Source organism: Cherax quadricarinatus, chromosome 12, assembly GCF_038502225.1.
Source record: "Cherax quadricarinatus isolate ZL_2023a chromosome 12, ASM3850222v1, whole genome shotgun sequence".
In the NCBI taxonomy this organism is placed as follows: domain Eukaryota; kingdom Metazoa; phylum Arthropoda; class Malacostraca; order Decapoda; family Parastacidae; genus Cherax; species Cherax quadricarinatus.
The window spans coordinates 21,485,347-21,510,571 of NC_091303.1; the positions used below are offsets into that span (position 1 = coordinate 21,485,347).

Genomic DNA, 25,225 nt, shown 5'->3' on the forward strand with positions numbered 1-25,225 from the left:
ACCACTAGCACCACAACTAGCACTACCAGTATCATCAACTGCATCACCAGCACCACAGCTAGCATTACCAGCATCATTATCAACTGCATCACCAGCACCACAGCTAGCACTACCAGCATCATTATCAACTTCACCACCAGCGCCACAACTAGCACTACTAGCATCATTATCAACTGCATCACTAGCACTACCAGTATCATTATCATCTGCACCACTAGCACCACAACTAGCACTACCAGCATCATTATCAACTACATCACTAGCACTACCAGTATCATTATCATCTGCACCACTAGCGCCACAACTAGCACTACTAGCATCATTATCAACTGCATCACTAGCACTACCAGTATTATTATCATCTGCACCACTAGCACCACAACTAGCACTACCAGTATCATCAACTGTATCACCAGCACCACAACTAGCACTACCAGCATCATTATCTACTGCATCACTAGCACCACAACTAGCACTACCAGTATCATTATCATCTGCACCACTAGCACCACAACTAGCACTACCAGCATCATTATCTACTGCATCACTAGCATCACAACTAGCACTACCAGTATCATTATCATCTGCACCACTAGCACCACAACTAGCACTACCAGCATCATTATCTACTGCATCACTAGCACCACAACTAGCACTACCAGTATCATTATCATCTGCACCACTAGCACCACAACTAGCACTACCAGTATCATCAACTGTATCACTAGCACCACAACTAGCACTACCAGTATCATTATCATCTGCACCACTAACACCACAACTAGCACTACCAGCATCATTATCTACTGCATCACTAGCACCACAACTAGCACTACCAGTATCATCAACTGTATCACCAGCACCACAACTAGCACTACCAGCATCATTATCAAGTGCACCACTAGCACCACAACTAGCACTACCAGCATCATTATCTACTGCATCACTAGCACCACAACTAGCACTACCAGTATCATTATCATCTGCACCACTAGCACCACAACTAGCACTACCAGTATCATCAACTGTATCACCAGCACCACATCTAGCACTACCAGCATCATTATCAAGTGCACCACTAGCACCACAAATAGCACCAAAAGCCCTGATACCCGAGTAATTTTAAAAGGCATGAGTTTTTGTGCTAATTTGTAAAATATCGTGTTAGCCTAAAATAAGTCTTATTATTTATTTACCTTTTTCTGGCCTCAAATGAGAGAATTTGGCGTCCAGATTGTCAAGAATTTTAGAATTATATAAAGTCATATATTTTATCCTGTCTATAACTGACATCCAGTAAGTAACATGTCTTCGTTGATACATATACGCACTTTTACAACTACATTTCCCTCTCTTCACACACATTTATTTTTGCTTTCATTACCATCTTCTCAGTATTACATAAATACTCTCTTAATTTATGACTTGCCACAGTTAGTAGTGCGACCTCAGCTTTATCACTGTTATTGTTCTCACTCTTGCTGATAAGTGGAAGTAGTTTGTAGGCCATGCCTTCCATTCCATCCTGTAAATTCCATGCCATTTTTTTTCCAGCTGCTCCGTACCCCTTACTATTAATAACTTTGTATGTCAAGAACAATGATTCTCACCAATGAAGAATCTAGAGAACCAGATGTTTTTGTCACTGTATAATGCGAGAGAGGAGCTCCCTTATCACATAATTCTAGACTCTTGTATTCAACGCACTCAAGAGGCCTAGCAGCGACACATCAAAACCATCAGGCGGACAAAGAACTGAAACTCACCTTCTTCGAAAGGCTTTGGAGTATTAACTCAGCTCTCCCAAGAGGTCCAGGAGCTAGAAATTAAAACCTCGAGAAGCCCATGGCTTTTGGTAAAACACACTCAGGAAACTTAGCATCCGCTTAAGGCTCACAGATCTTAGAGGATCAGGAGCTTAAGCTCAACCCAGTCAAACACTGAAAGTATGAGATGAACTACAGCTGGAAAGTAGATTAAATTTGCTCTTAGTTTTCACTGTTACTTGAACTACAGGCTAACAGCACACTGTTAGTGTATCCAACTTTGATTAATACAAAAAAATGGAGTTAGGAAAAAAAATAATGGTTTTCAGAGGTGGTAAGGTTTGGTGCAGTACCACGGAAACCAATCAACTGATCAACATGAGTTTCAACAGAAGGGTAAGTATACCTTCCATTTTTTCAATAAAATTGGCAATTTGGAACCTAAAGAGCCCATCAAAATTAAAATATTTCTTTAGGTTAGATGTATTAGGGTTGAATGTTTTAAATCAGTGTGAAGTAGCATTTTCACTGTATCACACCGTCTGTTGGTTCTGTGTGATAACATCTCAATTTGTTCTCTCAAGGAAGGTTCCTCGGTGCTGGTGACTACCACACCGTCCTCAGGCGCTGTTTCACTTTTACGGGCTTAGCGCTTCTCCCTGATTATACTGTAACAACATGTCAATTTGTTTTAATAAAATTGACAAACTGGCCCTTACAACCAATAACAATGTGAACATTCCCTCCAGCAAAATATACCATCATTGACAGTTTAAAAGCGATCACAAGAGGCATTTTCGCACTGAAAGTAATAACTCCACTGTTTTAATTGTTATAAAATTGGCAACTGCACATACTCTGTAAGTTTGAAGCCGCTCAAATTGCACAGAAAATAAGAATGTAATATTTATAATGAAATTAGCAAACTGGTACCTATACAGCCCGATGCAAATCCAAATTTTCGTATTAGTAAACACTAACTTTGAAAAGTGTGAAGCCGAGCAGAAATGATACTGTCATGTTATTACATGAAAACAAACATCCCAACCCATTTAATAAAACCGTCAAATTGGCACCTACACATGCCAATAAGAGTTTCAACGTTCCTCTAAGATACACCAGAATTGAAAGTCTGAAGCAGATCTGAAGAAGCGATCTCAAGTGTTTTCATGTATGACTTGAAAGACGAGGAAAAATGAAAAGCTGAGAACCACTATAGGTATCCTCTTATAGGGCTAACTAAACAAGCTTTGGACAGCGTCCTTGACTCGCAACTCACGATATCTGTTGCCAGCTGAGATCTTTCCCTCGCCACATCATGAAGCTCAAGTCTTGCATCATCACCACTGGCGGCAATTTTCCTTGACTCTTATATACTAGTTCTTTATGTGCCGTTTTGTTTACCACGTTTATATAATGTCATTTATGCTCCTCCTGACGGTCCTGGTACACGTTGTACTATATGTGGCTTTATGAATGAAGATGAGGTAGGTCCCACTATGTAAGTGTTAGCGGCTCTATTTCTATAAAAGTGAAGACTCACACCTGCAATTTAGGTGAGTTTTCTGAATTTATATAGTCTTTCTGCTTAAGATCTGTATTTTCACTAGCTTGTAAATTTTGTTTGAATAGTTAAAGCCTATTCCTGATAGGGCAAAAACAAAATTTCGTTCTCAGCAACTTCGGGATATTTTTTTTTCTTGCCATTGCTATATTTTTGGGTATCGTACTTGCATTCCTGTTATTTATTATTATACCTGATTCAGTTTTATTTATCTCTCCACACGAGTATGTACACCGAGAGGTCCCTATCTTTCTCTTAGAGCATATACACCGAGAGGTATCTCTCAGTTTAAATACACTAAGAGGTGTGTGTCTCAGTGTGTATACGCTGAGAGTTTACCTTAACCTACAGTTAGGGGTTTAAGTAGCCTTGACTGATAAATGTACAGGTGATATGCAGCTTTAATAACCCTTGTCCAGTCGATGGGTCGAGAGAATAATAAACCAACCAACTAATATCATATCAATGTCTTAAATTTTTTTTCTCAGTTTCAACTCCATCCTATCCCCCCTCTCTCTTTCTCTCTCTCTCTTCTCTGCATGTCTCCCTGTTTTCCTTTTTTTTTCTTTTTATTATATTTTAAAAAGGGGTGGCTGCCCCTGGATGTGGTCGGGATACTAACTTTCTCTCCTCTCATTTGCATATTCAGATCCATTTTAATCTCAGTATTCATCTTTTTCAATTCCTATTCCCTTTCCCCCTACTTCATCGGCACCTCTCTCTCTCTCTCTCTCTCCCTTCTCACTTGTTCTAAAAGGCTAATGCATTCCTCCTTCGTACCTGACTGAATCTTTGCCTTCATTCACGCAGCAAGTGGTAAAGGTTCGATCCATCGATATTATCTCCACATTATGCTGTCCGGCTCGCCACCTCTAGAAATCTTGTTTTAATACAAATAATTAATATCCAGTGATACTCATTCTTTTTACATCATCAATGACCACATGAAATTCGAGTGCCAAATTCTAACTGAGTAATATAATATTTAATCTTTGTACAACTAATTCCAGTCCCTGGGAAGGCTAGCCTGTTCCTGTCTGTTTCAATTCCCCAAAATATTTTTTTCTTACTAATTATTCATTTCTTGGTCAAACGCTGATATTTTAATGGGATTTCCTGAAATGTAAAGATATGAAATAATACACAAGTCTTTTTGCTTCCAAGTACTGTAATTCCTGTAATACCAGGCAATAAAGTGTTAAATAAGCTCGATTGCTTCTCTGTACAGTATTCATACGGTTACGAACTCCAACGGGAGCACAACACTCTTTGTAAATGGGCGAGACGAATCTTTTAATACTTTTCCTAGTAAATGAAGGAGGGACAAGAAGCAACGTTGGTGGTGAGTCACCAGCACTGCTCTACAACGACAAAGTTGGTAAAATTATGTTTAAGAAAATATATGTGAGTGTGGGAAGTAAATTATTTATTACATTCATACACGAGTTCTGCCGCACTACGATGGTACATTCTCACACCTGAATTTCTGCACTATGATGATGCATCATAGTACTATGACTCACCCAGTGACATCTGCACATCAAAATATATGTCGCACATCACAGTCTGTGACTTCACAGTCTATCATGTTAGGAACGCTAATCAGTTTAAATAGTGTAAATATGTCAACTTTGTCACTGATATAAATATGCTTAATATATTTTTATTTACGAAACGACATGAAATTGAACACTGTTCATGCCAAGGTGTCATACTCACGACAGTTAGCGATACCGTAGATTTCTTCCGGACGTGTTTACTAGCGTGGTGTCGCTGAGTGAGGGAGAGTCCGTGACTGCCCTGAGCGGCAGCACGGACACATGCGTAGATGGAGCCGTGGGTAGGACACTCGCTGGAGGAGAGCCTACTGAGAGCTCTGGATTGCTGCTGGTGGTGGTGAGGGGTAGTCGCCTGGGGAGAGATGGTCTCTCTCCCGTACACTGAACCCCAGTAAAGGAACCGCCGGTGGTGGCGAGCGATGTGGTTAACTACCGTAAATTCTACCAGCGCCAGGAAGACGAAGGCTGTACACGAACCCATCCAGATATCCAGAGCCTTGACGTATGACACTGCCAAGATATTAAGTCGTCAAGATGTGATGAAAACAAAATTACAGAGAAGCAGGTACACTGACCAGAAATTAGAAACCTGGAAGAAAATCAAAACATACAAAGGACACAGCCTCGGCTGAGCGGGGTATTAACTAGCTCATTGCATGTTCCCTAAATAATTCAGAGATTAATTTAAAAAGTATACGTTATCAAGATATAGTTACCCATAATTCATTTTGGTATTTTATAGTAACAAGGCATCACCTCACCTGCGTCGTAGCTCAGGCATGTTACTGCATTATCAAATTATGTACGGAGTACGAGGGATGGAACCACATGGATACTTCTCTAGTCTATCCCTTCCATCGTGTCATTCACATATACAAAAAAATAGCACTGGTCCTAGGACTGACCCCTGTGGGACCCCGCTCGTCACAGGCGTCACGTACCATGACTCGTTGCTGCCTGCCTGTCAGGTAGTGTATATGTATGTGTGTGTGTGTGTGTGTGTGTGTGTGTGTGTGTGTGTGTGTGTGTGTGTGTGTGTGAGGTGTGAGAAAGGTCTTTCGAATTCATATTGACTTACGTGTTCAGCTGATCAAATATGCAATGCAATTTGATCAACATGATCAAATATGCTATGCAAATTACGCTAATTCATTAGTGATGCACATGCACATTTCAGTATTATATTGCTCTAGCTAATATCAAAACACATAGCTAAAATTTTTTGAATAGATGTATGAATTCGGGTGCAACTGGGCACTTCAGTAGTGGGTAGAGAGGACAGATCTGTAAATGGATAATGCAATTAACCTCATCCTCAAACCAGATAAAGGCCCAAGGTGCATATGTATGGATCTTGTTATTGTGAGGCAGAATCTGGGTAGGCACACAAAGACTGTGGATACCAAGACTTACTGTCTTGAGTGCAAACTGAATAAATGTTATTTATATATGAAAGACACTCAGAGCGTGTCTTCAGCTGAGGATAGAGCCGTCATAGAATTCATATACAAACTGAATTATTAGAGAGTGATAAGACCTATACGTATGACTATGGACAGCAAGAGAAGAATGAGTGTTTGAACACTGGGCGAACAACTCATCCAGAGACTGAAACGTCCTGAATTTCGCATATGCTGCTTTATTGGTGCTACACCAAAATTACTCTTGCCTAAAACACTGCATTAGTAGGTTAAGCCAGCACAGAGAAGTTCGATCATTGTAGTAAATAAAGCACAATCATCAAGGCTTTGTGAGTAGCTGTGTTATTATTATGAATACATTCATGAGAAGCGCTAAACCAGTAAGATTCATGAAGCACCTGGACAAATGGGAGATAATCAGGTCCGAAAAGTAGCTGTGAAGGAAGACTTGGAGGAAGCTAGGAGAGAGAAATGGCGACTGACTTAGGAAAACAAAAGGATTCATTGTATTTCTCTTACTGTGAATCCTCAGGACAAAGAAGGAAGCTGGACAGTGGTTGGGAGTAAAGGAGCGAAGATGAAGATTAAAAGGAAGGATGGAGAAAAGGAAACCATTAACAACTTTTCTGTGCTTTAGGATGGAAGCAAGGCGACCTACGTAACAACAACCAGAGATGACGGTGAGAGGACGGATCACACACAGAAATACACCAGTAAAGGTAAGAATGATGTTGTTGGGATTTTACCAGGTAAAATTCATGAATAGGACAATTGTGTCTAAGAGATAGAAAGACAAGGCAGAGGGTGTCTTTTCCTGGGGCTGGGATGCAGGATGTTGTTATCCATCTTCCCATCATGGAGGGTGTATATATGTTGGTAGAATTACGGACAATATATAAAGTAAAAGGATATAAGTGCAACTAATGTAACATTTTATTGTGGCAACGTTTCGCTCTCCAGGAGCTTTGTCAAGCAGTAATGGCTTGACAAAGCTCCTGGAGAGCGAGACGTTGTCACAATAAAATGTTACATTAGTTGCACTTGTGTCCTTTTACTTTACATCATGGAGGGTAATGGTACCAATCCTATTATGCCTCAGCGCTGGAGGCAATGATGTCGGCAGAAGTAGGAGTGAAGATCTGATTAGCAGGTATGGGTCAGCAATAGATATAATTAGGAAGAGAGGGCTGCACTCTGTAGTATGTAACATTTTGCCGAGGAGAGGAGTTGGAAAAGAATGGATGTCCGGGGTAATTGGTGTTAATTACTGGCTGGGCAAACACTATAAGGACACTGCAGTACCATTCATAGACAAATAGGACCTCTTATTTGGCAGAAATGACATGTATGCCAAGGATGGGAGTTCACTTATCTAGGCCAGGTGTGGGGGTTCTGGCTAGTTCAGTGGAGGGTGCTGTTAGGGCTTTAAAGTAAAAATAGTGCATGGGATTTTGGGGGGAAAACAAATTGTGAAGCCACTAATTTGAAATGTTTAAATTTATAAAGCTTGTATTAATGTGGATTTTAGAAGCAACCTTCATAATTTAAGATTAGTTAATAAATTAATGAATTACATCTGGTTGCATTCATGTACAGGAAAAGTTGATGGTCTTGCAGCAACTGAAACATGGTTTAATTTGAAGAGGTGGGACATGTCTCCCGAGTACCACATTCAAGGGTTTAAGTTGTTCCATGTTAAAAGTAACAATGAGAAGGGGGATAAGCCAGCGCTATGTGCTTGAGAAAACATGAACTGTTACATAAAAATGGTATAAAAATCGAAGGAATAAGCACAGTTTCTGTCTGGGTAAAATTTCTAGAGGACGTAAAAAAATAATTTTAGGTATAATATACTAACCCCAAGACTAAGAAAACTACAGATGGAAGCTTCCCTGGGACAAAATTGGTAGGGTTTCAAGGCATGATAACGTAGTAATGGTGGGAGACTTTAATTTTAGTCAAATTGACTGGATTTCTTAGAGGTGATTCAGGACTGTTTTTTTTTTTTGAAGAAAAAGTTGCAACAGAATCAGCTTGATCTAGTTATGTCAAACAAGGAGATCCTCGTAAATAATCCAGAGATCACTGAAGGGCTTAGCTCTAGCGAACATAAATCTGTTACCTTTAATATTACCTCGTATACGGGAATAAAAATAACGCATTTTCGTTCTGCTGATTATAATGGTCTTAGGGAACGCCTTTCAAAATACAAGTTGGCAGGTTGTCTGGCAAGATATTTGCCAAAACTTTTGAGGACAACTATTCCAGCCCACCCAAAGCACTCGGACGATCTTCTGAGCTGCACTGAAAACCTCAAAATGATGGTCGTAAGTTTCGACGTTACTGCCCTATTCACTAAGGTGCCAGTGGACTAAACTATTCGGAGGGTAATTATTGTGGTTACATACTGGCCAGCACCTTGTCATGTTTTGTAAAACCTGACTGAACTCTGTGTTCGTTATAACTGCTTCAACTTCGACAGAAATAAATATAAACAACTATTCGGGCTAGTCATGGGCTTGCCCCTCAGCACAGTTCTGTCGGTTCAACACTCTAGAACCGACAATTAAATTCACACTTAAAGAAGAAAAGGATAACCAGCTACCTTGTCTAGGTATACTGTTACACAAGGTGAAAGTAAACTCTCGTTCAAGGTTTATAGTAAACATACTAGCAGGATACACAGATTCACAGATTCACAAACCGGAGTCGTCGTGCAGCCGCCGTCGAGAGATGTCTTCGTTCCTGCTCTGAGGACTGTGCCTCGAGTTTTTTCTTGGTAACGTTATTCTGAGTAATTCTCGACCAGAGCTGAGAGGAAACTTGCTTGCAGTCACTTCGAACCCCATCACTTTAAGAGGGTAAGGCTGTGACTTGCTTGCTTGTTCACCCCTCTCTTCCCCATCCCCCCAACCTTCCCCTTCCTCCCCTCACCCAAACATTTACACTGGTCCACACACTAACACTCTGCTTACATTGCTATCCGTCTGACTTTCCTATCTTCTTCTTTTTCGGCAACTTCGCCTTTGGCGAGTTAACAAAAGGCATTTTGACCATCCGGTAGCCCGTGTGGTTTTTAAAAATCCGGCCGATCTTTGCCTTGGGCCCTGCCCCCCTCACTCCTCGAGGGTAGGCTATCTTAGGTGCTGACCTTCATAAGTCAGCTGACTTAGGATGTTTAGGGCTACCACCAAGGAAAATCTTTCTTGTTAAAGCAACTTCTCTGTGTCAGATGTACCTTCCTGGACATCATGGCACGAATACGAGTACGAATACGTGCCGTTGACAATCAAAAGTCTGTGAAGAAAATTCTTGAATGTATTTGTTCAAACTCAACTGTTGTTCCAGTGGATGTTTGTCAAACCCACTTTGGGGCAGTACTTCTCCTCTCCTTTGAAGACGAGTTACTCCAACTGCTTAAGCATGAAGTTCTTGAGATTGTAGACTTTGGGTATTGTCCCAATTGCACCTGATAGCTATCAAGCCCAACAAACTGTCTTTGTGGCGAGATTTAACAGCTTCATGAGAGACAGCTCTGTGGAGGAACTTATTGCAGAATTTAATCAGGAGAATTCTGAATTTAAGGCTCTCCATGCATATAAATTCTCTAAACCTGACAGCAACCAGGTAACATTAAAATTAATCCTTGAGACACCTGAAGCAGCCAAACTAATATGTCAACATGGTTTCAAATGTTTTGGCACCAGATGTACACCTGACCAAATCTCTCTTGAACGGTTTGTCAGTGTTACACAATGTTTCAAATGTTATGCATTTGGCCATACCACCAATAAATGCAGTAACCAATCAACAATTTGCAGCATATGCTCTGGTGAGCATTCTTTTCGAGACTGCCATAACAAAATTAAACCCAAGTGTGTTCTTTGCAATGGAAAACACCATGCCGTTTCCCCTATCTGTCCTGAGAGGAAAATTGCGATCCAGAAAATTCTAGACACCAGGAAACTGTCCAATTCTTCGAAGACCCCTTCCCGGGTACCACCAACAATGTCCCAGGATTCTTTCCCTGCTCTGCCTGGATCTAGTGGGACTCCTCAAGCCTCCTCTACTGGTTCCAATGTTTGGACTTCTGCCCCTCCTGCAGTGCCCCACCCTCCCCCTAACCCTCACCTGCAACAAACACAGCCACAAGGTTCTCCCTCACTCCCCATGTCTCAGGGGTCCTCAGCCGGGGATATGACGAGAGCTCAACTAATGTACATGTTGGCCAAGTACATAGCAGGTGGTGATATTCAACTCTGTTCTAATGTTTTGAATAATTTGTTAAGGGCTAATGGGATCAGTCCCATTAAAATCCTAGACAATGTTAAGTTTATTATGGCCCAACCCCCTCAAGATAGGAAGTATGTGCCCTACTCTACCTCTACAAATACGCCTACTTCATCCCTTGTTCAGGGCTCACCCGTCTCGCATACCCAGGTTGTCAACTCCTCTCAGCCCGATGAGTCAATACCTGACCCTAACCATGTCCCAGAGACTGATGCTTATTCTTCCGCTATTGCAGCTGATCCTGTTGAACAAGAACAAGAACTTTCCCAGGGTACTTCACCTGGCCTAACAAATTTTCCCTTGGAGCCTCCACGGTCTCCTTTTGACACTCATGTGCCTCTGCTTCCTGCAACTGGGAATATCACACCTCACTTCTCTGATGATGACTCTAATGCTTCTGTTGATATTACCAACTCTAGTGAGGATGGTGATATTGTTAGTATGCAAGCAACTAAGAATTTCCCTCCTCCCCTTGACGAGTCTAGTAGGGAGAGTGTGTATTCCAGTTGTGATGTTATTTGCAGACGTTCAGATCGCAGTACACGCGCGAAGTGCAAGAAATAATAGGGATTACAATTTTCAAACTCAATGTTCAACATTTCTTTAATAACCGTTACCCCCTTGAAGTTGAACTACACAATTACAACCTTGACGTTATCCTCCTGAATGAGACAGCTGCGGGAGTTGATCAACATATTAAATTACGTGATTACTCTACTGTGGAGAAATCGAGAGGACCCCATAGTGGCGTGGCCGTCTTAGTTAAATTAGGCTATGCGTTTCGAAATATTCACGTTGACGAAGATAACATTCTTGTAATTGAACTGACGACATCTCATGGCCAACTATTGATAGGAACTGGATATTTTCCTCCGAGACAACCATATATAGAGTCCATTCCCCTACATCGGATATTAAACAGAAATATTCCTACAATTCTGGCGGGAGATTTTAACGCCCATCACCCTGCCCTCTTTAACTGTGGAGTTGGTAACCCGCTGGGCGACTTGAAAGGAAAACAATTATTTAATATCATGACAGCCAGGAATCCGTCGTTTCAAGGCCCATTCTTTAAATCGTATGTCGGTCCTCATCCGGGGACACCAGATATAGTCTTGACTAACAGAGACTGTGACCTCTTCCATTGTCGAGTCTCTCCCGGTGAGAACGTAAGATCTGACCATATCCCTGTTATAATACAGCTTCAAACTTCTCCATTTAGAATACCTGTACTTCCTAAACCCAATCTAAACACCCTAGGATTTGACCCCTTCAGGGCTTTTCTTGGTGACGACGAAATTGTTTCGGTGGAAATTTTGCCTTCCACTGCAATTGACGAAGCGATCAGCTCCCTTCACAACCGAATACTTGATGCTACTAATGCAACTTGCCAATTAGCTTCCATAAAGATCTACCAACAATATAAACCTACTAGGGAAATTAGAGACTGTATGAGAAATTATCAAACAGAATGTCGAAGGCATCTTCAAACGCAACAACCACCAGTGGCTCTACATTGTATAGATTGAGGCAGGACTTAATTACCATGATTAGTCATCACAAACGAGACTTATGGAAATTTCTAGTTCTCAAAGCTAACCAGTATAAACGTCAGCCTGCAAAATTTTGGAGCAAGATCCTGCAACTTTTAGGGGCAAAGCACAAGGCTCCCAGTTACCTAATTCATACCTTCACTGATGATGATGAGGAGGAGGTTGAGATAAAACTTGATGATCCACAGGGCCAGGCTAATCTGATGGGTGATGTATGGGAGAAAATTCTCTTCCACAATAACAGTCGCCGATATAATAATAACCATTATTAGTTGGTCAATGAATGGAGAGATGATAACTTAGCTGATCTACAACCACTACCTTCCATCTTGAAGATGACCACCCTCTTACTAGACCAATTACACTACTTGAGATGAGTCAAGTTATGGGAAGAATACTATATAGAGCCCCTGGTCTCTCTGGAATAACAATGAAACAAATAAAGTTCCTACCCAGAAATTGTAAACAGTCTTTGGTCAATATCTTTAATGTTATCTTGTCCTCCGGACATTTTTCAATGTTTTTTTAGACTGCGAGGATGATCTTTATTGCTAAACCCCACAAAGACATCCACCAACCTGGGAACTATAGACCTATATCCTTACTTGAAGTCACTGGCAAAGTTCTTGACAAGATCATTTCCAATAGATTGAACTATTACATAGAGGTTAATCACCTCTTTACTGAAAAACAGTTCGGCTTTAGGGCTCATAGAGGCACCCATCATGCAATAATATTATTTTTGATGTTGTAGCGAGCCTGAAACATCAGGGCAATCTTGCCCTAATTGCCACCAGGGATGTTCATAAAGCTTTTGATAGCTTATGATATGATGGTCTTATATATAAACTTGTTGATCTACCTGACCATAACTGGACCTTTCTCAGATTTATATATAACTTCTTTACTCAAAGAAAAATCATTCCTACTTTTCACGGCAGGTCGACAGAGCCTTTTATACCTACAGCTGGTGTCCCGCTATTTAACATTTATGTAAATGATCTTCCTCAACCTGAGTTCAGTGATACAATTATAACGTAATTTGCAGATGATGTTATCTATGTCGTCTCATCAACCCCTGTAACAGGGAAATATAAGTATGAGAGGGCCATAGAAAAAATGAATGTTGAACTTCGCCGAACATCTAATTGGGAAAAGAAATGGAGAATTACGACCAACCCTGACAAAGTCCTTATTAGTACGATAGGATGTTTTGCAACAACCATCGAAGACATCTCACGTCAGTAAAAAGATCAACATAGCGAAAGCCTGTCTTAGCAGTCTCTATAGATTTAATCAAGCCCCTTCCCACGTCAAAAAACATCTGTATAAAATGATGATAAGAACTATACCCGAATACCCTTGTGTCCCAATGTCGTTAACAACAAAGACCAACATGCTACGGTGGCAACAGGTCCAGAATAGAGCTCTCCGCTTTATTACGGAATCAGAATGGCAGATTTACACATCCAACAGGATATTGCTGCCCTAAACTTACCCCTTGATATGCTGAAAAAGAGGCAACTCTATGCAATGCAAGAACTCTATATACCAGATAGAGAACGTCCTCCCCAAGTTGAAAATACTACCGACTATATCATTAACACTCTTCCCCACAGAACCCAAAGAATGACTCTTTCACAGAGGCTGCGTCACTTCATTCATAAAGACGATTACCAACGACCAATGATCCTGAGCAACCTCCCTGCAGATGATGATGACTGGGTAACACCAGAGCCCTTCTATGTCTACTAAGAATATTATCGCCCCTAATTATGGAGATATCTTATAAAACTTTTCTACTTTCACATCTACTATTAATTTCGCTATATTTACTATGGCGGGACACCACCTTGAAAGAAGCTAATATGCCCAGTAATTTTACATAAATCGTTTATATAATTATCGCCTTGCCTTGTCGTCGAAATATTCGTTATGCAATCGCAAAAAAACACGCAATTGCAACTTGTATATCTATTACCGACTCAGAGTCATGTATCTATATATTTGTTATATGTATGTGACTCTGATGGGTAAGTGTTATACCCCTTTCATTAATTACCTGTTATTACACATACACATTTCAAATTGCACCATAGTGGTTGAGCCACTTCCCTTTTATATCCTACCTCTCTTCCCTCTCCCACCCTTTTCCCATATTTCTATCCTTACCCATCCTTCTTCCTTACCCTTCTTACCAAAGCTCTGGTCCTGGTGGCCCGGTGCTGGTGGCCCGGTGGCCTGGTGGCTAAAGCCCCCGCTTCACACACGGAGGGCCCGGGTTCGATTCCCGGCGGGTGGAAACATTTCGACACGTTTCCTTACACCTGTTGTCCTGTTCACCTAGCAGCAAATAGGTACCTGGGTGTTAGTCGACTGGTGTGGGTCGCATCCTGGGGGACAAGATTAAGGACCCCAATGGAAATAAGTTAGACAGTCCTCGATGACGCACTGACTTTCTTGGGTTATCCTGGGTGGCTAACCCTCCGGGGTTAAAAATCCGAACGAAATCTTATCTTATCTTATCTTATCACACTTTACCCTAGAGCCTCCAGAATCTCCATTTCCTTGAGGAAGAATGTGCATACATCACTCGTGCTATTGGTTCACTACAGTTCTCACACTTTCTATGGGATTTCATGCCACAGCAATATTTTACTGAACAAACACGTCAGCAGAGGTAGGTGCCAGTTTCATTGTTTTCCTGGTGACCAAACTATTTAACAACCAGCCCATCAGTATAGCCACCATCTGTTCCTCTTCAGTCAAAAACTTGGTGCAAAAGCACAAGTGAGAACCTTTGACCAACTCAGGAGTGTACATAATACCATGTGGTGGATGCGATAAGAAATATGTGGGAGAAACTGCTTGGTTAAGTTTGCGAACACAGAAACGCCAGTGGAAGGAATGACTACAACAACGGCCGTGTACAACACAGGAATAAATGTGGGCACTTAATGAAGTTTATTAATGAAATATAACTAGTCATCTACGAAAACGATCGACAGAGGCGAAAGTTGCTGGAGGCTGCCTTGATTGCCACAGCCAACACAACGCCACAAAGGTCTGGTTGGCTAAAAGACTGTTATCCATGTTGAAAGGTATAGAGCAGATGCACCAGCCCATACTATGCAGCTGCTGCTCATATCCAACCCTCTCTCAGTTACATACATTTGTCCAACATATTTTCTGCAATTTGACGTTCCTTCTGCCTCATTTCACCTTTGTTTCTGGTCACCTGCGCTGTTCACTATATATTAACCTGTTTGAGTTTACTCTGTATTAGGACTGATGAAGACACTCGGGGCGAAATGTTTCTATTAATAAACTTCGTGAACTCTATTTTAGGGATTAAAATATTCATGTCTGGTGGCGAAAAGGTTATCGTGCAGCCTAGTGTAGTCGATAAGATTTCAACCCCATTAACCAACCATTAACCAGTTGCTGTAGCGCAGCTATACCTTTCATTTGAAACCTAATGGATATTAATTTCAGTCATAACTAAAATATCCAGTACGCTTTTATTTTGCTCGCTGAACAATGTAACTGCCATTTATGATTTATTTGTTTCTGGCAATAAATACATTTTGTTTATGGTGGTGGTGAGACAATAGACCAGCCCTGGGGCCTGATGAAGTGCTGGTAGCCTGCTTGTCTGGCCTCGCCTCTATTGATATTCAAGTGTTTCCTGGGCTGATGGAACAGGTGTCAGTATAGGTTCCCTGAGCTGACAGAGCAAGTGTCAACGTGTTCCCAGGGCCGATGGAACAGGTGTCAGCATGTGTTCCCTGAACTGATGGAGCATATGTTTCCTGTGCTGGAGGAAGAGGTGTCAGCATGTACTAGAGGAACAGATGTCAGTATTGATTGGAGGAAAAGGTGTCAGCATGGAGTGAAGGAACAGCTGCCATATGAATGCAACTGTGGGAATTTTGATTCACCCTTGGGCACCTCTGATTCACCCATGGGCACCTCTGACTCACCTGTGGGCATTTTGTCCCTGAAGGAGGTGGACTCAGAGCAGACAGTGAGAAGCGTAGTGACTCCGAGAGTCACTCTGGAGGGTATAGCGTCCACGTCAAGCCAGAAGCTGACCCACGACACCACTACGATGAGTGAGGTTGGCAGGTAGGACTGAACTAGGTGGTAACCTATGTTACGACGCAGATCAAACACAGCCTGAAGGCAGCTGTAGTTCCCTGCCAGATTATTATTATTATTATTATTATTATTATTATTATTATTATTATTATTATTTATTACTATTATTATATTCATGGGAGCACTAAACCCGTTGGGGTCACACAGAGCCAGAGAAATGGGAGGTAATCAGGTTTGATTGAACACAGACCAGTGTTCACCCAGTGACACAGACCAGTGTTCACCCAGTGACACAGACCAGTGTTCACCCAGTAACACAGACCAGTGTTCACTCAGTGACAAAGACCAGTGTTCACTCAGTGACAAAGACCAGTGTTCACTCAGTGACAGACCAGTGTTCACTCAGTGAAACAGACCAGCGTTCACTCAGTGACACAGATCAGCGTTCACTCAGTGACACATACCAGTGTTGACTCAGTGACACAGACCAGTGTTGACTCAGTGACACAGACCAGTGTTGACTCAGTGACACAGACCAGTGTTGACTCAGTGACACAGACCAGTGTTCACTCAGTGACACAGACCAGTGTTTACTCAGCTCCCTCAATGGCAACTCATTCTCTTTTCAAGCCATTAATTCGCAATTTATTTTAATATTAATTTCAATAGATGAAAGAAATCGGAAGTTAAAAAATCATTATGGATTTCATTATCATCTTCAAATCTACTGGAAGTTCATTACTTCCAGCTGCGCGAAATAAACACAGTAATTAAAATAACGACTACTGTTAAAAGAGTTGTCATAAACTATGATAATAAAGGATTTATTGAGCAGTCAGAGAGAAGTTACGTTATAACTGTACCATAGCTGAAACAAGCCTCGTTAGGAAATATATGTTAAGGGTACTTAAATACCGATAAATTAGACACATGTGCAACACTTGGGTGTCTTTACTGCGAAAACTTTTCGCCACACAGTGGCTTCATCAGTCAAATACAAAGACGAATGGTGAAGACCAGAAGGAGTTTGAGGTGATCAGTCCCTCAGCTTGGAGTCGATGTAATCAGTCCATGAATCTTGATAAGAATGCAGCATATGCGCAAAGAAGAGACATATACTGTAGACAGGTGACGTGAAACAGTCGTAGGTGGTGTCATCTTCAACATTTCCACAATATAGATACCCAAGTGTTGGACATGTGTCTAATTTATCAACCTGTCTGTTCTGTGAACCATTTATCAACATATTTAAATACTGCAGGATGAGTATTGGTACCAGGGCACCAGGACTCACCAATATGGAAGGACTGGTTGCAGGTGTCTACTCGTATCTCCTTTATCTCAAACTGGGGCAGTTTGAGTCTCTTGTACATCTTGATTGGTAAATGCTCGTACCACACCAGCTCCAACTCCCGCGTGGTCTTGACGACTGGGTAGTGATGGTAAGCGACAACCCGAGAACGACAGTTCCCAAAAGAGTCAGTGGTAAAAAAAAAAAAATACTCACCCAGCTCAGTATCAGAGTGATAGTACACAGATGAAAAATAGCCCATCTAGGGCAGTGTCAGTTTGACAGTGCCCACTTGAGAGAGCCTCCCAGAGGTAAACAAAATAGCGGGGAAGTGATAGAGGATAAGAGAAAACAATGTGAGCTTAAAAGATGGTGCGGAAAAAAGAATGAAAAAAAAAATGGAAAAATTCAGTTAAATAAAAGTTATGAACTCAATAAAGAATAATAAGATAGGCAGCAACGTTCAGTGTTTAAAAATAAACTTAAAAAATAAGCCAAAAACCACAACATTTCTTGAAATTAAGAGATTCAGGTTTAAATACATATACACATACAGATCTTTATACATAGGTATAATGTATTGGTATGGTTTGATTGACACATAAATGATATTAATGGATTCTATTCTCCAAAGACACTTATTTGCATACTTAACAGCGAGTGACATTGCACACTGCGAGTCACGTCTGTAGCGTAGGTCATCTCTGCTCACTTGTTTTATGTAACATAACTAGATCATGTGTATTCATTCTTATATTCAATCATATATGCCATGTATTATTTGTATGTCAATTATACATACATACTGTCACTGTCATAAGAGGCAGTCATACTTGACCTTTTCTCTTCACCTTTAATCTTTGTAGTTTTTACTTATGGTTAATATACTTTGTTTCATTTGGGATTATACTGCTCTGGCTCTATATTTTCTTGTGTGGCAGTGGCAGCCCAGGTCTATTTCTTACCTGATTTTTTTCTTATATTTTTATGTATCCTATTTATTCTCTATCTTTGGCTCCTATATTGCATATCTAAACCCTTAGCGAGTTCAAACTTTTATTCCCACTATATTCTCGGCATGTGGCGGAAGAACAAATATATTTCTCCTTGCTATATTAGTGTCATTGGGAGGGATAACTAAGTGTGGTCTTGCTGCAGGTCCCCTGAACAATGAACACTGTGCGAATGTAAGTGAAGTAACAGTTTATGTTGTTGGAAATACATGTACGAGGAAAGGGAATTGAAACTATAGGAACAATGCCTGATTTCTACCAGCATGCGGTGTGTGAATCGCCACAATTTCTCAGTCAGCTATAAAAGAAATAAGATTGGACAGCTTAATGTCTCTTCTCGTTCAGTGGGCATACGATTAACCTTCCATTATTCCTCGAACTGAATTCAGCTACTGGAACCAAAGTCCCATGTGTGTGTGTTTGTGTGTGTGTGTGTTTGTGTGTGTGTGTGTGTTTGTGTGTGTGTGTGTTTGTGTGTGTGTGTGTGTTTGTGTGTGTGTGTTTGTGTGTGTGTGTGTGTTTGTGTGTGTGTGTGTGTGTGTTTGTGTGTGTGTGTGTGTTTGTGTGTGTGTGTGTGTTTGTGTGTGTGTGTGTGTTTGTGTGTGTGTGTGTTTGTGTGTGTGTGTGTGTTTGTGTGTGTGTTTGTGTGTGTGTGTTTGTGTGTGTGTGTTTGTGTGTGTGTGTTTGTGTGTATAAGTGATATTTGTTATTTAGATTGCAGACTCCAAGAAGAAGGTCAAGTTTAGTTTGTTATACCACATAAAAACATAAGAAAGGGGGAGCACTTTAGCAGGCCAGTTAGCCCATACTAGGCAGGTCCTTCACAATCCAACCCACTAATAGAATATTTGCCCAACTCAATTAATTTTATCATTCGTCCCTGAATGTTTTCTAACGAATTTACATCCATTCTGTAAAATGGAGACCAGAACTGAGCCGCATAATCTAGGTGAGACCTTATTAATGATGTATAAAGCTGAAGTATGACCTCTGGACTTTTGTTGCTTACACTTCTTGATATAAATCCCAGCAATCTATTTGCCTTATTACGCACGCTTAGGCACTGCTGTCTTGGTTTAAGGTTACTGGCAGTCTTCAAGCCGGCACTGGACAAGCACCTAAAGTCGGTTCCTGACCAGCCGGGCTGTGGCTCGTACGTTGGTTTGCGTGCAGCCAGCAGCAACAGCCTGGTTAATCAGGCTCTGATCCACCAGGAGGCCTGGTCACAGACCGGGCCGCGGGGGCGTTGACCCCCGGAACTCTCTCCAGGTAAACCCCTAAATCCTTTTCGCATTCTATACGGCTAAGTTCAACATTATTAAGCTGGTAGGTGCTAGGGTTATGAACATTTCCGAGCTTTAGAACTTTGGATTTATCTACACTGAACTGCATCTGCCACTTTCTGACCACGAATTGAGTTTGTCTAAATCCTCCTGAAGTTCCGAGACATCAACGTCTGAATCGATTATCCTACCTATCTTCGTGTCATCAGCAAATTTGCTTATGTCACTAGTAATTCCCTCGTCAAGGTCATTTATATATATTATAAACAACAATGGGCCTAAAACTGATCCCTGCGGAACGCCACTTGTTACAGATCCCCACTCAGATTTAACCCCATTTATACACACTCCCTGCTTCCTATTAGTGAGCCATGGCTCGATCCATGACAGCACTTTTCCCCCAGTGCCACGAGCTGCCACTTTCTTCAACAGTCTCTGATGTGGTACTGTATCAAAAGCCTTACCAAAATCTAAATAAACAATATCGAATTCTTTATCCTGATCAACGGCCTCAAAAGCTTTGCTAAAGAAGGTTAATAAATTAATTAGGTAGGAACGGCCCCTGGTGCATCCATGTTGAGTATTATTAATCAAATTATGTCTGTCGAGATGGCTTCTTATAGTATCAGCTATAATTGACTCTAGTAATTTGCCTACAATTGAGGTTAGGCTTATTGGGCGGTAATTTGAGGGTAACGACTTGTCCCTTGCTTTAAAAATAGGAATTACAGTAGCCATCTTCCACATATCAGACACTACACCTGTTTGAAGAGGTAAATTAAAAATATTACTTAAAGGTTCATACAGTTCCATTTTGCATTCCTTAAGAACCCTTGAAAAAGCTCATCAGGACCGGGAGATTTATTTGGGTTCAAATGGTCTATCTGTTTGATAACCATTTCGCTAGTGACTGTGATATTACATAATTTATCTTCTTCAGGCCCACTAAAAAACCTAAGAAACGGGACATGACACTCGTTACGTAGTGGAGCAACACTCTTACATCGGGTAAGGAACCACTGGAGAAAATAACAAAAATGAATCACATAAGATTATTGAAAATGCTTATTATAACTAACAGTTATAAGATGTAATACATGTACGGCTCCCGTGAGCACCACTGTTGTAGAAAGCGAATACGAGTGAGAAACTACAAGAGTTTCCATAGCATAAAGCTAAATACAAACAATATAATATACTGTCAAACCACGGTAGGGGTGGGGATCGAACTCACGGAAAGTGAGTTGTAAATCACCAGGTCAGCGCTTAAGCCACTGGGCCAGCTGAGTTCGAGCACCACCCGTACCGTGGTTTGTTTGCAATCGTGTCATCGCGATTTTATGAGTTATAATATATTATTACTGATCCTCGGTATTTAACCTAACGTGGCCTAAAATAAACAATATTTTATTTAGGTTTCTACTCAGATCATATAGAAATTTGCACATTGTTTAATGTAAAATTATGGAGCTCATTGGAGACCTGGCTGAATACTCACAGCTGGCGATCTGAATGTAGCAAGTCTGGTGGTCCAGGGGAAAACTGGAGAGGTCCATCATGCACGAGAAGGTCAGCTTCAACCTGATGGACGAGACCAAATATATAACTTCCTCATTAAGTATCTCTAAGAGAAACGGTCAACTGCTCAATGTACAGCTGATGAGAAACACACGCAGTCGGACCCGAGGCGAGTCTCGGTCTGGGAGACATTCTCTTCGAGCAGCCAAACCATTTTTTAGTAACTACGCATCCGCCCCCAGGATAACCCTTAGGAGTGAAGGAAGCTAATGATTTTGTGATATTAAGGTAGTAACTAATTCAATAATGAAGAAGAACCAATGAGCAGAACATCATATGAAGACCCGTGTCAAGTGAATATTATCACCTGACACTGGTCAGGAGGTTTTCAATGCATATATTTTTCATTTGATAATGAAAGTGGATAACTTCAGTTAGACAGATTTGGAGGTGCACAATATGATGACCAATTGTTGAATATCATTACTTTGGTTATAACCCATAATTTTCCGATGAATCTGGCATCAGAGAATCTGGCATCAGAGAATCTGGCATCAGAGAATCTGGCATCAGAGAATCTGGCATCAGAGAATCGGGCATCGATGAATCTGACATCGAAGAATTCTGCCTCGAAGGATCCTTCTTCGAAGAATTTGGCCTCAAAAACTCTGGCCTCGAAAATTTTGATCTCGAAGAATCTGACATCGATAAATATGGCCTCGAAGAATCTGACACTGAAGAAATTGGCCTCGAAGAATCTGGACTCGGAAGCTCTGGCCTCGAAAAATATGGCCTCGAAGCATTTATTTTCGAGCAACCAATTTTCAATTCATTAATCGTAACTAATTTTTACATATTTTTTTGGCTTATAAATATTATTAATAAAAATAATCTAAAATTGTGCTAGGTGCTTGCTATATATAGAAGTAACATGTATGTTAGACAACTTGAAGAAAACTTTACCAGCTGAAGTTTTTGTATTGTTAACCAAAACTGAATTAGTTACCCCTAAATTAACCACTTATGATGTAAGATAAAGCAAAAATAAACTGATTGTATTTCCAGACGTAATTTCAGGTGTATTTGATGTATAATGCTAGATTTAAAAAAATGGATTTTGTATGGATACAACACAATTTTGACATTGCAGGGAATGAGAGGATTGAGTTGTTAGAATCAAAGGGAAAGTGACTCCCGACACTTTCCAGCCTGGCCTGGTACCTGCTGCCTCCTAAGTTCTGTTTCTCTCGGTACTCTATTCCAGATTCTCATCCCTTCAAAGTTCCCTCCGCTTGCTATTCCTCCCTCAACGTATAATTCTACAAAGTATTCAGTATTCAGTACTACTATGAACAGTGTAAAAATGCTGCCAATTGCAGCAGGAATATTATTGAGAATTTGGAGGCTAAATTTTAGACTCAGGTTACATGTAGCTGTATATGTGACAGGTTTGTGTAGCAACTACAAGACTGACATTTTTTTTTTAAATCAGAGCGAAAGCGCTGAACCCATAGGGGTTAATGAGCTCCTGGGGAATGAAAAGTAATTAGGTTCGATCCAATGAAGGTAAGAATAAATCCAGTTCCGTGGATTATATGCCTTTCACAGGCATAAGCCACCTTCCTTGAGAGGACAAGAAATGAGAGGTGTTGTATATTATGTTGTCGAATGTCACAAAATATAGGAATACAGCGCCTGCGCTTTGAAGGAGTGGAGGGGATATTGCAAGACAGTGATGGAGTGATGGAGTGAGTGATGGTGAAAGTGTTACGTCTTTTTACTGGTTACCCTACCTTAGTGGGAGATGGTCCGTGTGGTAAATGCAAATTGCGATTTGACACCGTCCAATACTTTCATTATGGCAGAATGTTACTGCCCAATACTGTCCTTACTCAGAATGTTACTGGCCATCACATTCTGAATACGGTCATGCCTGCTGTGTATAGCCAGATGGAGAGGTAAACTAACCATCGTTGCGGCTGTTGTCAGTGTGCATTTATAATATTTCCAGTTGTCTGCATATTATTTAAAGTAACATAAGAGGACTTGTAATAAATACCATTCTTCCTTCGGGACAAACATATGGACTCGATAGGAGACTAACTCGACCATCGCTGACGGCAGACCAGCATCAAGAAGCTATGATGTACTGCCACCAGTGACGGCAGACCAGCATCAAGAAGCTATGATGTACTGTCACCAGTGACGGCAGACCAGCATCAAGAAGCTATGATGTACTGTCACCAGTGACGGCAGACCAGCATCAAGAAGCTATGATGTAGTCACCAGTGACGGCAGACCAGCATCAAGAAGCTATGATGTACTGCCACTAGTGACGGCAGACCAGCATCAAGAAGCTATGATGTACTGTCACCAGTGACGGCAGACCAGCATCAAGAAGAAACTATCTTATGCGGCAACTTTTAACAGCAGATCAGCACGAATAGAAAATTGTGAAAATAAATGGTATAAAATACCGACACAATGGAAACATAAACACATATGCAGTTTAATGTGATCCTTTACTGACAACGTTTCGCCAACACAGTGGGCTTTTTCAAGTCACAAACAGATCTCTGTGGGCGAAACGTTGTCAATAAAGGATCACATTAAACTGCATATGTGTTTATGTTTCCAGAAAATTGTGAACTTGTACGGTGACAACAACGCATATTGCAACATAGTTTGCGGGATACAGCATGGCTGACCTAGACACATTGAAGAATTAATAACAATTCGTGGTTGCCATATGAATATTCATTTCTACGACGATGGACAAGATGCATGAATATATAATGAGTAAACAGAAGAACCGACCAGGACTCGAACCGTGATCCATGCGGGTAGCAGGCCCAATGCTGTAACCATTCAGGCTGAGATATGTTGATATAACATGGCTGAGATATGTTGATATAACATGGCTGAGATATGTTGATATAACATGGCTGAGATATGTTGATATAACATGGCTGAGATATGTTGATATAACATGGCTGAGATATGTTGATATAACATGGCTGAGATATATTGATATAACATGGCTGAGATATGTTGATATAACATGGCTGAGATATGTTGATATAACATGGCTGAGATATGTTGATATAACATGGCTGAGATATGTTGATATAACATGGTTGAGATATGTTGATATAACATGGCTGAGATATATTGATATAACATGGCTGAGATAAGCTGATATAACAAGGTTGAGGTATGTTGATATAACATGGTTGAGATATGTTGATATAACATGGCTGAGGTATGTTGATATAACATGGCTGAGATGTTGATATAACATGGCTGAGATATGTTGATATAACATGGCTGAGATGTTGATATAACATGGCTGAGGTATGTTGATATAACATGGCTGAGATATGTTGATATAACATGGCTGAGATATGTTGATATAACATGGCTGAGATATGTTGATATAACATGGCTGAGATATGTTGATATAACATGGCTGAGATATGTTGATATAACATGGCTGAGATATGTTGATATAACATGGCTGAGATATGTTGATATAACATGGCTGAGATATGTTGATACAATCTGGTTCATCGCCCTTAAATGTATTAACATGATGGAGATTATTAATAATATCAGCTCTTGAAATCTCCATTAAGTCCACTATGGAATATGAACTGTTATCTAGTTTTTGTTATAAATGGCAATAAGCTGGAGTAAAATCTACAAAAAATCTACTAACGACGATGACCTGCAGTTCTTCTCTCATCACAACTCATGTAATAATAGAGGCATTGTTACAGGCATCTTTATAAGTAAACGAGGTTTAATAGCAGGTGACTGGTCCAGTGCAGGTGACTGGTCCAGTGCAGGTGACTGGTTCAGTGCAG

The 25,225-nt window shown here is 40.7% G+C and overlaps 1 protein-coding gene across 1 annotated transcript in view; it reads right to left on the reverse strand.

Moving 5' to 3' along the window:
• Positions 1-25,225, reverse strand: part of LOC128686609 (glycine receptor subunit alpha-4-like) — a 517,556-nt gene that overhangs the window by 2,091 nt on the left and 490,240 nt on the right. The window contains exons 5-8 of the mRNA XM_070084379.1: positions 21,340-21,422; positions 17,549-17,683; positions 16,137-16,352; positions 5,050-5,399 (exon numbers count right to left, since the gene is read on the reverse strand). Coding sequence (XP_069940480.1) covers positions 5,050-5,399; positions 16,137-16,352; positions 17,549-17,683; positions 21,340-21,422 — 784 coding nt within the window. The remainder of the gene's footprint in view (positions 1-5,049; positions 5,400-16,136; positions 16,353-17,548; positions 17,684-21,339; positions 21,423-25,225) is intronic.